The sequence below is a fragment of the Plutella xylostella genome, chromosome 18 (assembly GCF_932276165.1).
Source record: "Plutella xylostella chromosome 18, ilPluXylo3.1, whole genome shotgun sequence".
Classification (NCBI taxonomy): Eukaryota; Metazoa; Arthropoda; class Insecta; order Lepidoptera; family Plutellidae; genus Plutella; species Plutella xylostella.
The window spans coordinates 10,697,343-10,714,193 of NC_063998.1; the positions used below are offsets into that span (position 1 = coordinate 10,697,343).

The window sequence follows — 16,851 nt, forward strand, 5'->3', positions numbered from 1 at the left end:
CTTGTTTCATTACCCGTTGTTACGTCGACATGCCGTCATTGTTCGTTAATGTCATGTTTACTTTAGAGGTGGAAAGTACTTTAAAAATGGGGATGTTTTAGTTTAAAACTTTCCACCTTCTTTTTTATTTATACCTTGGCATCATAATTAGCCTCTGTAATCATCCACTGCTAGTCAGACTTATCCAAGGAGCCCCACATCACTTTTTCGGCCTTTCTCATCCAGCCACTACTGGTAACTTATCCAAGGTTGTCGCTCCAGCGTCCGGACAGTCTCACCCTACTCTTGCTACGATTCGTTTACCCCACTGAGACTTGTGTTAAAGTGTGGTAAGATATGTCACTTGAGTTCTCTTACAAATTAAGGCTTGAGCTTGTAATGATTATCAGCTCACAGAGCCTCATTCAGAGACATGTTGATACCAAACAGCCGAGCAGCAGTAGGTCCAGAGAGTACAACTGTGATGTCGCAACGCCGACATTACAGTACCCGTAATGGAGCGACAAACTGCAAAGAATTCACGATTATTACATAGAATTAGCATTCGCAGAGTTTTCGACATTGTGAGCGACACTCAACCGATACTTACCGATTTGATTAACTCGTTACGTATGATTGATGGTGCAGCCAGCGTTGTCGGCTACAGGAGGGTTTCTCTATCTTGTTAGAAAACGAATAAATAAGAGCTGGCTTATTATGTTTTGTAATGTTTAGCAAGAGTGACCCTTCAGGCGGCGTACTGCGGATGTGGCGGCGGCGTCTGTAATTATTCCTAGCTCCAGACTGGTTGCTAAAAATTGCAAAGATTTTAATGTATTTACGACTACAAAGGTATACGCATGTTCAGAAATTCACCCGTTTTTAAATTCCTATACATATACAATAAACATATTTACATCATAAAGTATCGTAATCAGTAATAAGTTTATTTTCCGAAAATATAAAATAACAAACTTATGTAATTTAAAAAGTATTCAAACAATAGCCCGCAATCGTCTACTACTGGACATAGGCGCATATACACCTACAGTCTATCCTTATCCTTCCTCATCCAACCTCTTAAAGCTTCAGCAATACAGCCCCACCCAGTTGGATACGCTTTCATTCTTAAACCTACTAGTTCTACTACAAATGCCTTCAAATTACAAAAAAATGTGTCGCTCATTGTTAAAAAATAACTTACTGGGGAACAAAGAGCGAGTTATTTTTAAATCGCTGTTCTAACTAGTTTCAGCGCTGAAAACTGTAAAAGTTCATTTCGCCTTTTTAAATAACTCGTTGGATTTTATAAATGCTGTGGGAATTTCGTTGAATTTTTCAACTACCGTATATAAGGGATTTGCATAGCGACTAAAATATAAAACTAATTTCCGCGTTCTTTGTATAAAACTTTATTTAACTGTCCTTGTCACACGCCTAGCGATAGTAAGGAGACAAATGAAACGGGAATATGAACAATCTACAGTCTCAAGAATACCTTTACTTACATTCAAGTAACTTAGAATGCATAGATTCACAGAACAAGTAACAATTCAGCACAGGCACGTGTCTTAATAACTAAAATAATGGGCTCACTCTTATGATAGGTCTTAAAATATAGTGCGTTCCTTACACAAGACCTAGTGCTCTTGTGTTGCCTAAGAAACCTTTATCTGTTAATAAAATCAAGCTCTGTATGAGCGTGTGTTTGCGCCAGGGGGGTCACTCTATAATACGATAAACGAAGTTTCGGAGCGCTGCTACGCTAATCACGACTGTATCTTGTCGTATTAAACATTTTGCTTGCATGGCAGCGTTCGTTCGTTTGTTTTTTGTTAAAGTAGAGTGAACCTTCAGCCCGGAGGGGGCGGTACAGTTGTAGGAAACATGTTGCAATTTGTAAGTTCGTATTGTCTTAGCATTTTATGTAGGTCTGGATCCTCGACTGTCGATGATTATGTCCGTTGTGTTGTGATTCGTATCGGCGGGTAATTGGTGGCACCTTTGTGGTGCTGGTGCAGCGATAGGTCATGCTGTGAGTCACCTCAGTGAATGTTTAGCCATACCCACTAGGTATTACCCGGCTAGCAATCACTCTCTTTAACTTTTGTACTTACTGTATTTTCTTTAAAAAATCTTTACGTGGTTTCAGATCGTATCGGTCATTAGTACCTATGTAAAATAAAACTTTTTGTTTTATAATATAGTCTGATTACTTATGTCCTTTGTAGTTATCTCCAAAGTTTCAAACTTCTGAAATTTAATGATCATCGTCAGTCACATCATCAAACGTACGTTACCTCCGTACGCATTCTTTTTCTTATGTAGATGAGGGAAAACGGGATAAATAACGGTGTGATAGTGACACACAAACAACGCTACCTTTTGTCATATTATTAGGATAAAATCTGGACATAATACGAGATAATTACGTTCATAGTCTGAAACAATTGACCGGAGTAATTACTGACCACAACGACTATTCATTGCGATTGTCGCACGCGTTATAGTTATAACTGTTTCGTACAAAAGTCTCAATCTACTACAGTTACTAACATTGATATTAATATTGATATTTTGTAAAAACACTGAAGGGGGTTTAGGTCTTTTAAAAGTTATTCTGTAGGCAAAAAACTTTATGATAGCAATGTCAAAACTTAAATGTGCCCGAGTGATTTGTTATTAATTTGTCTGCCAAACCCTTACGTTTCATGACTTTACTTTCATAGGTTATCGTAGTTAACCCCCGAAACACTGGTAACCTTCCTGTACACATTGATACAAAACTCATACTGAACCTGTTGGGACTTATACCACTTTTAGGAAACAGTTATAGCAAGTTAACCCTTTTCAGGTAATCATAAATTTGTTCAGTGAAAACCTTATGACCTATATACCAAACAACTAAAGCTATCGCCCACTTACCTGTTAACACGTTCATTCGTTTACACCCAAACACGCAAAAACTTACTCTATTTCGTACAACGCTGTTAACGAGCAAACTAACAAAGAAAACCTTCACAAGCCGAGCACCCCAAAGTCCCAACCTCCAAGATCCTTGGCTGACGAAAAAATGTGTAGAACCTATAACTGGCCAGTAACATTCTGAGCAGTATTTAAGCGCGCGTGCGCCAGCCCCCAGCACAGTCCATCGCTGTGCTCAGTGTTGTGCATTACCTCATTCAACATGAAATTCTTGGTAAGGATTTTGAATTTCGAACAGAAGCGTTCGGTGATGTGTTGGGCTTGGTTTTGGAAAACATAACACAATTGAACATAGTGATATGGGTTGGGTTAAATAAGTTGTAAGGTTTTTTGGGCAGTGCACGGATTTTGTGTAAATCGTATGAGTTGAAAAACATTTAATTTTTAATATGAAACTAAGGATCCTACTAACATACTTCATTCATTTAATTTTGCTAACACTGCAAAAACAATAATATTTTGATACCTCCAAAAGAATAATTCACATTAACATTACTAAGAAACTGCTAAATTCACTTTTAATAAAGGCATATTACACCCATATAAAAGCACCCCATAACTACCGTAATCAATAAAAGTGCATCTAGTCACAAACTTAAGTTTTTTAATGCATGCAATTTAATTAAAATAGTATTTAAGTACCTGTAAATTGTGTCACATATCATAAAAATAACAAAAGCTAGAGAAACTCTCAAATTAAAAACGTTGCATTCTTAATTTGAACTAACCTATGTCACCTTAATTTCACAGCGTATCTTACATTCTTACACAACGTTTTGTTCATAATCACTACATGCTGCGGGATAAGTACTTGTTCTGATCAGATATTAGCGATTTAAACCTGAACCAAAGATAATTGTTCCTTATTCTTGCCTGGGAAATGAAATTAGTGATAAACTGCAGAATCAGTGAGCCAAGTAGGACTCTACCGCGGCGGTGATTCTGTAACTGTGTAATCAATTAATTCATTAAGTAGTTTATTTGGTCAATTTTACAAGTCGTTTCCCGTATGAATTCACTGAAACACCTGCTTTATAATAGTGGCTAGTGACCGCGGCACTTAAAAAAGGTTATCTACCAAGTAACGTTTCTTCTATAGCATATTTTTATAGTGTACGCAACACTAAACGTGAATCTTTAATAAATTAATTATTAGCCCGAAGTTAACAGTTTTTCACCATGAAGTCTTACATCTGAAATTAGGAAATGTTCCTGGTATTCCTAATTAAAAAAGGTTACTACGAAGTTCTAAGACAAAGCCTAAGCTTTAACATGCTTCATAAGTGCCACTAATTAGCTTTCATAATTTCTCAAAATATTGCTATTTCCAATCTAATACGAAGCCTTAATAGTAAACATTAATTTTATAAAGCATTCAATAAAATACTCACAAAAGAATTGAGGGGCTTTTCAGAGTGTGTCGCCTGAAGCAATTTGCGAGTACCTGACGCTATTCGAAGATATTTTTAGTTTCTAATTTATTCAAGGCAGAAAAATTCAAGGAAAAAAATACCTTTAAGTAAATCTAAGTTACAAAAAACATAATTATGAGTCTATGATTGTGACGGGAATTAGTTTAATCAATCAATTATTTTGTAAAATAAATTGTAATTGAAACTTACACTCGCTGAGAAAAGATGGGTCCGGTGTATAGCCAAAATATCCCAACAGCATTAATTTTCTTTTCAGATCGTAGCCGTTATTGCCATGTCTGGCTTGGCCATGGCAGAGGAGGCCAAGAAGACCGAAAAGCGAGGGCTTAGCGGTCTGGGCTATGGTGGCCTGGGCTATGGCGGTCTGGGCGCGGGCGGCTACAGCGGCGGGCTGGGCTATGGCAGCGGGCTCGGCTATGGCGGCCACGGACTCGGCTATGGCGGAGCCGGCCTAGGCTATGGCGGACTCGGATATGGTATGTTGTCAACATTTTTATTTCTTACTAGAGGTTCCCGCGAGCTTCGCTTCGCCTTAAAAAGTATTCCCGTGAGAATTCCGGGATAAAAAGTAGACTATGTTCTTTCTCAGGGTCTACACCATATGTATACCAAATTTCATTTAAATCGGTCCAGTAATTTTGGCGTGAAAGAGTAATAGACAGACAGACAGACACAGTTACTTTCGCATTTATAATATTATAGTTAGGACAGTTAGAATTAGGATTATGGTAATTATGAGCTCTGTTCGTCTGAATTACTAATTATCGTGATATTTAATAACCTTTTAAATTGTTCGTATAAGAATTTAAGTTATATGTGCGGTATTTGTTCGCGGATTCCGCAACGTGAAGCGATACATTCCTCCTCCAACACAAAGTTGTAAAGATTTATCTTAACAGAGAAAACTTGTAGCGAGGCAAAGGGAACTTAGAGGAAAACTTACTCCATTAATATATCGAGGACCTAACAACCGAATCTAGCTAGGACTCGGACATATTGAGGATAAATTTCACTTTAATGATTTACATTCTATTCGGTTACTTTCTAAATAGTACACAATAATAATCTATTTTAATACGAATATCAGCGAAATTTTCGCCGTTTATTATTATTCGCTAACGAGGTTTATGCCTCGTAATACTCGTACATTATAAAAAGCTATATTTTTCTTTATTCATACTTGGCAATATTTGCAAGAATTTAAAAAGTTATAAGGTACTGTATATACCAATAGATATGCTTCTGTGTAAAGAGACCCTAAGCTCGCCTCGATTTGGCGAGCTTTGAGCTTTGAGCCCACAACTTGTATTCCCGTGTGGTCTGAAGTTTAAAAAAACTAACCTTTTAAGTTCGTGAATTAATCACCGAAAGGTGCGGGACTAGTGTCGATCGGATAAAAGTGTTGAAAAACTGCTGTAATATATAAATCGGTTTTGGAAAAACTTTACTTACTTAAATATTCATGTATGTAGGTATGTGCCGACATTTCAAACCACGTTTAACAATATTTTTTTGTTGAAGTTAATTCATGTTTAGCAATAAAATTCGTTTTAATAAAAACATTAGGCATGGTTCAAAGCAAATTCAAATAGGTCTTAAGCAGAAATTGTGCTTGTAAAACTTTTGTAAACAATACTAAATTAACGTAACTTGCACTGACAAAATTTAGCTATAGTACCTATAACTTATTTATAGTTAAACAACTTTCATAATTATGATACATGAACATAGCATAATTATTAGATTGTGCAGTGCAGATAAGTTACAATGCACCAAACACTGTAACTGTGAAAGCAAGTGAGCAATAGATTCAAATATGTTTAAATGTCGCTTTAATTCTAAAACCAACTACAAAGAGTATTTTTACAATGAGTTTATTGACAAGTTGATCAAAGTGCTTCAGTGAGTTGGATCCGAGGGAAGGAGCCAACTTTAAATTGATCAAAAGCCTCTAGTCAGAGCCCCCGTGACCAGGGTTGGAAGTAGGGCCGGTACCCTCAGTGTCTTTAGCTATTTTAAATCTATCTATCTGTATTTCCATTTAAAAAATCCACCACGTTTGACGGGATGTTTAGAACAAAATTTTAGACATTTACAAGGCGTTTCAAACCTCTTGCTTGCATGGTGTCTGAGTTTCGATGGTCAGGCTAATCGATTTAATTTTAGAATTTCTAGATAAAAATAAGCAGCCAATCATATCGCTGAATTGTAAATTAGAGCACCTCAAATAACATGTGCATATAGTATATCTAGTGGACAAAAGGTAGAGTTTAAAATTAATAGAATCGCAAAATTAGTTCTTAGTAGCACTGCCTACTTCCTATTCAAATGCACGCCGCATGTATAAAAATGCAGGAATCCTAGATTTATTTTATCTAAATTAGGTTACAGGGACACTAACGGAATAAATAATTTATAAAGGAAAATAAATAAATTTAAATGTTTATTCTTAGCATTCACCATTTTAATTTTTTTCATGAGATCCGAACTTATTTTACTGCATGAAAACTGAAAGATAAAATTATTATTATGGTAATATTCAAAGTTATTCCAATTTAACAGCAGCTTTCTTCCTGATCTGCTCATTAAACAGAGTTTAAATATCGTTTAGGTTTAAACTTCTGCATTTTGTTATCGCGCCCGCAATAAGAATTATGGTAAGTATAGTATAAAGCTTTAACTTTAATATCTTAGTTTTATGTTTACGAAAGCTATTTTTCATATATTATTAACGGATATAACTACAGAAGCCCACAGGATAATGAATGTGCATAATAAAATATGGAAATTATTTCATATTATATATAAACATATTAGAAGACCTAAGAAATTGCCTACTGGTTTAGGTTTATATCGCAAAATAAGCTTATACCTTACCTATATGTATTAAATTTTATTGTGACTCCTACGAGATAGGATCTTATTTCATCCTAAACTCGGTAGATCCCATGAGGAGATTTAGCCAAACACACAGATATAACATTTACAGATTTAGTAACCAGAGGGATAACACAGAACCCTTTTCAGCCTTATTTTTCCAATAAATATTTTTCTATAATTCTAAGAATCTCAAATGTACACCATTTCTATGAAATGGGTATTTCACGATTCCCTGAAAACTTTTAGAATACGTTTGGTTGGAGTAATAAAATTAGCAAAAACCATTAAATAACAAAACATATTTGCGAATTACCTCCTTAGCAAAATCTTGAAATATAGGCATTGCTTGGATTTTTTATTACAATTACATCAATACATTCCTATATTGATTCTGTAGGACTAAACAAAAAAATCGTTAAATACAAAAATACTCAATATTCAAATCACGCCAATCGATTTCCGAAAAAAAACACGATCGATTCCAACAATAAACAAAACAAACTATGAATCAGACGAAATTATGGCAATTATGTGATCGAGCGATCCGTGTCAAGGTCCCCGCGTTCCCACCAGCGGAACAATACCTCGTCTTGTGGCGATGTGACATGCTTACTGCGGCAGCCGACTCTTGTCTTAAGTACTGCTCAATTGCCGTAAAGTTTACTGTACTTGGCTGGTGAACTGACCAGCTACCGTACCACCACTAACACCTTAACAATCAACAATCGGCAATGCTGCTTAAGGGTTGTTAATTACTAATATGGGTGGTAGTAAGGTAGGGCCCTATCTGAAGCTCTAGACTCTGCACAACACTCTGTCCTCGTTTCGCCTCTTCAGCCTCTACTAGCTAATACCTATCTGGTTTCATTGAGTAAAAAAATTTACCTCTAATAAGGTTTTGTTTACAATGTCTTTTACAAGAACGCGCCACGCTGTTTTTAAACAATTATTTAATTTACATTGTTGTTTTTTCGGAAGTTGTTCATGGCTGTAATTATCATAACAATTGTGGAAGTGTTCATTATAATTACTTCTGCATATCACATTGTAATTTTCCCACAGTTCAAATTCATAAACTTTGTAAGATATAATTATTTGGAATGTTTTGGAAACACACAATATTCAAGCTTTAACATTACTTGTTGATCTTAAACATACCTTCTGTAAATATAAATTAACCTGCTCTTACATAAACAATAACCATCTGCCAACAATCGTCCTTGCTAAATACTCAAGGATAACGCCACAATACTTTTCTTTCAGCATTCCCCTTTCAACCTATAAATAACTATGCATATTAACACAGACTAGAAATCGACGCGATTCTCAAGCCCTAAAACCCATTTCAACTTTCTATCCGTCCTTCAATGGCAACTTACTGACTTCTTCTAGTGCCTCTTTACTTGAGCTTGGCGGTCAACTCATACTCCTTTCTCTTGTGACTAATCATGATGGACTTCCTGTAGCTGGTGCACTGACTTCTTCTAGTGCCTCTTTACTGAAGCTTGGCGCTCAGCTCATACTCCTTTCTCTTCTTGTGACTAATGATGATTGCCTCCCCACAGCGGGCGCTCCGGTGGCGGTGAGCAAGGTGTCGTACTCCACGGCGCACGGGCTGGGCGGCTACGGAGGCTACGGAGGCTACAGCGGACTGGGAGGTTACGGAGGACTCGGTAAGGACTATATATTATTATCTTATTAAATATGTCCTGTAATCACTCTCGATAGATTGACGTTACGGGGTTCATGAAAGGAGTCTCCCAGAGGCATGAATAGTACCTTATATACGGTATACAATTTGAAATGGCTACTAGCCAAGTCACTGGTTTATTGCCAACGATTTATTCGATTTCATGTTCCTCATTTAAATATCTTCTTTCTGAGAGTGTCAGGATCTCTACATTTTCTCAAGATGTTCTTATAGACAATTTCTGCTTTCTTTGTTTAAAATGCCTTAATCGTCCTAATAGATGCATAGCATAATTTCCGAATGTTGGTTGTACACAATACGACTGTCCGTCCGGCGGGAAGCGCCAGCCTCGGCCCTTGTCTCATTACGAGACAATGCGCGAGGAAGTAATGCTGTCGCCTTGGATTGTTCAAATTGTATACTTGGAGGTGTACTTAAATATTTCACGTGACAAATTTCGTTTGCAACGGTGGCCGGTTACGGTAGTCACCTCGTTAGTGTCGGTGTTCTCATGACTGCAGCGCCCACTGTCACAGGCAGTTCAATCACACCTGGTTGCAACATAGGTTTTCCATGTTCCTCTTTCCAACACCATACTTCTTCGTCTATTATGTCGTAGTTAATATTTTAGATTGTATTGTTTTTGTTAATACTTATTATATCTTCGTTAATTCAGGAGGCTACGGAGGCCACGGCCACGGCGGGTACTACGGCGCGCCGGCGGTGAGCTACGCCAACCAGGTCGCGTACAACGGGTACGGCGGGTACGGACACTCCGGGTACGGTGGCCTCGGCGGGTACAGCGGCCTCGGCGGGTATGGGGGACTCGGCGGCGGGTACGGAGGACTGGGCGGGTACAGCGGCGGCTACTACGGACATCACTAAACACACTGGCCACTAATAAATACTCTGTATAAAAAGTTAAATCTCGTCTCGGTTGTGCCGTTCGTTCGATCGTTCTATTTTCAAATTGTTTTGTTCTCGATTGTGAATATTGTGATAGCGGAATCCCCACTGCCAAATGTTCTAGGATTCTCAACTTACAGTGTGTAGCGTTTTGTTGATTTTTTAACAATAATGTTTGTGCTGTAAGCTTTTGTACATAAAATAAATATTATTTTTACTCATGCGAGTCTTTTCTTAGATCGACCCTGTCTAGACGAAAACTTTAAGATAACAGCATTATTTTTCTTTTTCCGCTGAACGTCGTAACATTGTAGGGACGTGAGTGAAAGTTTGAACATTATTTTATGATATATTCACAACAATTTCTGACATCTTGATAATATGATAATGAAAAGTTTCTTTCAAACTGATATCAGATGCGAACGCTATTAGTATAACATTGGTAAAACCTGGAAATAATGCGCAAAGTTAACCGTGTGTGAGTGGAACCATCGAGGTATGAAGCAGTTTATTTCCGACCTAAGAGTTAATAAATCTTAGAATGCAATGATAATGTTATTCTAAGCATACCCGTGAAAACATCAGAGCTACCTATGTTAGACTGGGTTTGTCACCATGGTGAAGGCCGAAAACCAGTCAAAGAAGAGTCGGTAGTGTGGGCGGCGACTATGATGGCAAAAGAGAAGATGAATGCGGGTTTCATGAACAGGAACGCTTCCGAACCCGGTCGGACAGAATCATCATCATCATCATCATCAATATAGTACGTAATATTTAAATACAATTCCAATACTGTTTAAGAAGCAATAAAATAATTTATTATTATTATGTACCCTTCACAATAAAACATAATAAACAACTGCATGCAAAAATTGGTGTATAAAATAGCGCAGAATCACTCACGTGTCGCACAATGCCTTCTCGATGCCGCAGTTACAGCAACTTCGGAACTTCTCGCCATAGCATTATCATAAATGAATTATTGACGGCATGCAAAATAAGCTCAGCAGAAGAAAAAATCTTTTATTCAGCGTAGTAAGCGACTCTTTACCCTACTTTACAGTTTTGTACCGGTCGGACGCTGTCGTTCGACCTCATTGTAAATTGGGGGTCTATATGTTGACTGCCTCCTGTTTCTACCCTAGCATAGCAAATATTTGTTCATGAACTTAGGTTTCAAATTTATCTACATAACCTACTTAGCGTAGAGATTATACCACAACCCTTAACTACTACTTCCTTCCCTAGTATTTGAAGGACTGTTAAGCTATGTGGGTGTGCGTGTTTTGTGCAAATATCAATAAGTAAATTGTAACGTCCACGGTACTTAGGTAGGTACCTAAATGGCTGGATTCGAACCCATGGCCTCACGAATAAGATCCGAGACCTTATTCGTTACGCTACCACGACTAATATCTATGAATTTTAAAATATGTGTTGGGTCCAATCAGTTTCTCACCAAGAGTCGGTGATCCTGGCTCGCGTAATGGACGAGACCTGGAGAATACTTCGCAACTCAAACCTCAAACTTGCGGAACTTTCTAGAGTGCTCAGTCTTTCCACGATCCTTCCAGGTTGTCCTTTGATTTTGACAGAAATGAATAAATCAGACCAAGTCTGTACACGATAACAATGGTTCTCGGACCCTTGTTAGAGGGTACTAGTTATTAATCTGTGGAAGAGGTAAAAGATTATAACTATTTTGGACCGCTACCGCAACACGGGTTTGTTATCTACATAGAAAACCGTTACTTTAACGAGAATTTAATGAGTTTATCGATGTCAATAATGAACCCGTGTTGCGGCCATAGTTATTGTTGAGGACAGTTGGACTGAGTAAAAAGACTTCGATAACTCAATCAAATGTTTATTAAACTTTTAATCACACACACGAAAATGCACATTAAAAGACAAAGAAAGATTATTATTAGGTGTGTCCATATCACTGTTCTTACACTTATAATGTCACTTTCACTGATTGTCTCTTTCACTGATTGTCACTTTCACTGTGCTGGTGTCACGGGGAGGGCGCGTCTCGACCCGTGAGTTGAGGGAGCTGCAGGAGCGGCGTTTGCCGACTCGGTCCGCAGCTGGTGGTAGCCTGGTGTCAGGCTATGACGACCTCGGCGTCGGGACGTCAGACGTGTTGTAAGGACGTCTGACGTGACGTGACGTCGGGGGCGACGACGGGCGTGACGTCGGGGCGACGACGGGCGTGACGTCGGGGCGACGACGGGCGTGACGTCGAGGCGACGACGGGCGTGGCGTCGGGGTGACGTCGGGCGTGGCGTCGGGGTGACGTCCGGCCGGTTGGCGTCTGGACCAGCGGCTGCTGGCTCCAGCCCGCGCGAAGTCTGCTCCCTGGCTCGGACTTCGGCGGGGTGACTCAGGGAATCGAGGATTCGCCTTCGTCGGGGTTCCTTCCTTGCGGTCGGAGTAACGCAACCATGTGCGTAAAAGGGGAACCGGGGGTTCGACCCTTTTGGGTGCCTTCCTTTCGGTCGGCGGTGGTGAGCTTGCTAGCTTGCGCTGAGCAGAACTCCGAGTCGAAGCGAGGCTAAGACTGCCGTAGCAGGTAAAATGGGCCAATATATATACCCAAGAACAATAGAGCTCCATTGCCTTTGTTCGTGAGAGGCGCGCTCATTGGTCGAGCGCGCCGTGCGTGGGTGCGAGGGAGCGCTGTGCGTGCGAGCAGGATAGATAGCTCGCTGTCCGTAACAGTCTCCCCCCGGCGTATATGGAATGAGCCTTTCTTTGGAGGACAGCGAGGAATTCATGTGGAGGAATTCTGGGAAGACGTCGGGGTCCGCATCGTTGGTGCGGATGTCGGCGGTGTGGGTAGCCCTTCTGGATTGACGACCGGTGCGGGCGTCAATGGGCTCGATGAAGCTTCCGCTTGTGGCTTGTTGAAGCGTGTAATGCAGCCGCGTCGAGGCCACCTCGGTGGCGGTATCTGCACCATGGCTGGACTGCTGGTTGCAGTCGGCGGAAGTCCGGGAATGGCCGCGGTTGTAGCGGAGACCCCGCGCTGGCTTAGAGCAGCGGGGTAGCATGACGGGGAGCCGCGCGCACTGATCGTCAGTGGCGCAGGCTTCGTAGACGTCGGCGCTGGAGTTGGCTCGGTCAAGCCAATGGAGACCCCGCGCTGTGTAAATGCAGCGGGGAAGTTGCGGCACGGCGAAGGACAGCGCGCAGGGAAGTTGCAGCACGGCAAGGGGCAGTGCGTATGGCGTGCCATCGCAGTAATAGTGCTGACAGGCCTCGGTGCTGGCTGGGGGCAGCCAGTGGAAATCTCACACTGCACAGGAGGTACCACTGCAGTGGGACAGTGCCGCGGGGTGCGGCGCTCAGCAGTTGTGAGCGGTGCGGTAGCTGGCACGCTCTCTGGTCTCGTTGCTGACGAAGGAAAGTCATCATGGGAGTCCCCGCGCTGTGAGGAAGCAGCGGGGAGGCACGCAGGAAGTGGAAGCGGTGCAGGGTTGCACGCTTTGTCGGTGGACGAGGGAGGGCTCCCCCCGTCGACGACTCGTGCCGCAGCAAGGGTAGCCGTGGGACAGCGGTTGCACGGAGAGAGATGGCGTGCGGTGAACACCAGCACGGCAGGTTTGCTCACTGGTGTAACTGGAGCTCGTTGCGTGCGTCCAGTGGAGATCCCGCGCTGCTTCGTAGCAGCGGGACATTGTGGTCGACGGCGGCGCACTTGAGACGCCTGCGGCGCAGGGTTCGATGCGGATGCGCCCGTCGTTGGCTGCATGTAGCCATTGGAGTGCCCGCGCTGTTTCGTAGCAGCGGGCTGGCGCAGCAGCGAGCGGCGCCGACTGTGCATCAGCGGCGTGGCTGTACTCGCTGATCCAGTTGGAAGGGGCTTTGGGTGGCCAGTGGAGTCCCCGCGCTGTGTCACAGCAGCGGGGTGGCGCGGCAGGGAGCGGCGCCAACTGGACATCAGCGGCGTAGCTGTACCCGCTGATGTAGCTGGAGCTGGCCTTGAGTGGCCAGTGGAGTCCCCGCGCTGTGTCCCAGCAGCGGGGTGGCGCGGCAGGGAGCGGCGCCGACGGAGCATCAGCGGCGTAGCAGTACCCGCTGATGTAGCTGGAGGTGGCCTTGGGTGGCCACGTGTTGTGGGCCCGGGGCGGCCACGACTCGATGAGAAGAGGCTCCCCCCGTTGTGGGCTCGCGTCTCGGGAAACGGCCGTTTCGAGGCGGTCGTGGCCCAGCTGCGGGAGGTAGCAGCGGGATGGTGCCGCGGGATGCGGCGTTCGGATGACTTCAGTGAAGTAGGCTGGCGCACTGATGTCGCAGAAGGTGACACTCTTGTGTCAGTGGAGGCCCCGCGCTGTCTTGAAGCAGCGGGGAAAAGGCAGCGTCGCGGGGAATGACGTGCAGTGGAGAGTAGCGGCGAGGTTTCGCTCGCTACTGTTGGTGGGGCCGCGTCAGTGGAGGTCCCGCGCTTGGTCACAGCAGCGGGAAGACGACGCGGTGGATTGACCGGTGCGTCATTGGCGCAGTGTCGCTGGTCGGAGTCTCGGTGCAGGTTAAGATGTTTGTAAGGCATCTCTTGGTCGAGGTGGTCGTAAGTCACCTCGTCTGCATGATCTGACCAGCTTTGATCAGCTGGCTGCCGGCTCGTGGCAGCAACAGCTGATGTGGGAGGTGAGGCTCCCCCCGTAGGCAACTCACGTCGCTGTGAGGAGTCACCTTGTTCTGGTACTTGGACGACAGGTGGCCGTGGTACAGGAACGGAGACCACAGGCTGCAGCAGGATGGCGGCAGCAGCGGTCTTGAACGGGGAATTGGCGGCCGTGGTCCACCGGAGAGCAGCGTCGTTCTTGACGTGCAAGTCTCGGGTGCTTGTGCTTATGTGTAGCACTGTTGCCTCTCTCGAGGCACGGGTTGGCAGCAGGCCGTGGATGACCCAGCCGAGCTGAGTCAGGGTAGCTGCTGGCTCCGTCTTGAGGCCTGTTCGTACAGCCTGGGCGACCATCAAGTGCCACTGATCGGCTCCGATCAGAAGGCGTGGCGTGGCGCTTTCGTAGCTAACGTTCTTCAGGTCCTTCAAATGAGCGTATTCATTTACCTCTTTAGGCACTGTTTGTTTGCGTAGCATCAGTTTGGAGTACATGTGGGCGAAGATAGCCTGTTCCTCGTCGACGTCGTGGCCTTGGATAGTGAAGGTAACGCGGCGACTGCTCTCTTCGTTCTGCATAGAATTGAGGCCTGTCACCCGTAGTGGTTCACGTGGTCCAAGTGCGCCGATTCTTTCGGCTACTTCCTTATCCATCAGTGTTACTGTGGAGCCCATGTCCAACATAGCATATGTGTTAACAGTGCCGGAGGGTCCCGTTAACTTAACTTTACACACCTGTAATAGAACGTTCGACGCTCTGGTGGATGAGGCACTCATTGCGTAATGCTCTGCGGAAGCGGCTGTGCTTACGGAGTTACTCGCGTTCTCAGGTGTCTGCGGGGGACCTCCCCCCGTACTGGAAGTGGGCTGCGGTTCCTGCAGCGTCTTCACCGGCTTATCTGGATCGTGCAGAAGCCGATGGTGTGGGTAATTGCACCCATCAATATTGCATGGCAGCGCCTTGCATTTGCTCTTGTGATGGCCCTTGTTTAGGCATCGGAAACATAATTTTGAGTCTCTCACCCAATTCCACCGCTCATGGACTGTCATAGTCTGCAGCTTATTACAATTCTTCAGTGTATGCTCGCCGTCACAGCAGCGACAATGCAGCACGTCGTCCGTCGCTGCGAAGACTCGATGTGCCGGCGCTGACTGGCGGAATGGGGCTGTCGGGCGAGTGGAAATTGGTGGACGAGGTGGAGCAGCCTTGAATAGTGCCGAGTACGGGTTGTTCACGGACACCGTATTTCTCGCCGTTACTGACGCTTGCTCTTTCAAGAATTCAGCCAGCAGGGAAAAGCGCGCTTTACCTTCATGGCGATGAGCGTCGCAGTAGAGGAACCAGGGCCGGGTAAAGTCCGGTCCCAATTTAGATACTACATCCTGCATCATAATAGGGTTTGTCAGGTAACCGTGGTCGTTGTCTTGTGTTCTTAGCGTATGCTCTACACGACACACGGTGGATGCGAATGCTGAAATGTCCTTGGAGGACGCCTGCGCCTTCAGTGCGCGCAGGGAATGCAGCCGGGTCAGAGCGGTGTCTATGAAAAACTCCGGACATCCGTATTCCATCTCCAAGTAAGACAGTACCTCATACGGGTCAGCGTCGTCCTTCAGCAACAGATAATCGATGTTGCGACTTGCCTCCCCCCGTATGCAGCGGCGCAGCTTAGTAATAAGTTCATACCGGGTGAGCCCGTACATCCTTTCTGCGTCGGTGACTGCGGCGCGGAATTGTAGCCATCCAACTCCGGCTCCATCGTTACCAGTAAAAGTGGGAAACTCACCCGGGAAATTTGGTGGGTACATGGGGTGAGGAGTGTAGCCCATTCTGGGCCCGACGTCGGCTTGAGTCGGTGGTGGAGCACAGGCGGGGCGGGAACCATAACACTGATCACGATGCTCACGCAAATTCACTGGCACTGTCACACGACGTTCACTACTATTCGCGAGCACTGGTACATCGTCGCGGCGCACATAGTGGGCACCGGCGTCGCGACGTTCACTTTCAGTCACATGCACTGGCAAATCGTCGCGGCGCGCATAGTGGGCACCGGCGTCGCGACGTTCACTTTCAATCACATGCACTGAGTCACTAACATTCACTGCAATCCAATCACTTTGGGGTCGTTCTTCCCAAGCGTCGTCGCGACGCGTATAGCGGGCGTCGGGTTCGCGACGCTCACTAGGTTGCACTGGCACTTTGTGTTGCACTGCACGGACTTGGTCTGCCCAAGCGTCGTCTTGACGTATGTAGCGGGCGTCGGGCTCGCGACGCTCACTTTGTTGCACTGTCACTTGAACATCGTTGTCACGTACAGCACGGGTTTTCTCTACCCACTCGTCTAGGG

The 16,851-nt window shown here is 44.2% G+C and overlaps 1 protein-coding gene across 1 annotated transcript; it reads left to right on the forward strand.

Moving 5' to 3' along the window:
• The first annotated feature begins 3,101 nt into the window (after positions 1–3,101).
• LOC105380859 (keratin-associated protein 19-2) lies at positions 3,102–10,094 on the forward strand. The gene is made up of 4 exons (XM_011550465.3): positions 3,102–3,178; positions 4,654–4,873; positions 8,843–8,950; positions 9,644–10,094. The coding sequence occupies exons 1-4, from the start codon at positions 3,167–3,169 to the stop codon at positions 9,850–9,852; spliced, it is 549 nt and encodes a 182-aa protein (XP_011548767.3). The 5' UTR covers positions 3,102–3,166; the 3' UTR covers positions 9,853–10,094.
• The last annotated feature ends 6,757 nt before the right edge of the window (positions 10,095–16,851 follow it).

Bases quoted from the DNA above. Each gene is read 5' to 3' on its own strand.
- LOC105380859 (XM_011550465.3), top strand. The intron at 4,874-8,842 runs GTATGTTGTCAA...GCCTCCCCACAG, and splicing joins CTATGGCGGACTCGGATATG to CGGGCGCTCCGGTGGCGGTG. The intron at 8,951-9,643 runs GTAAGGACTATA...TCGTTAATTCAG, and splicing joins GGGAGGTTACGGAGGACTCG to GAGGCTACGGAGGCCACGGC.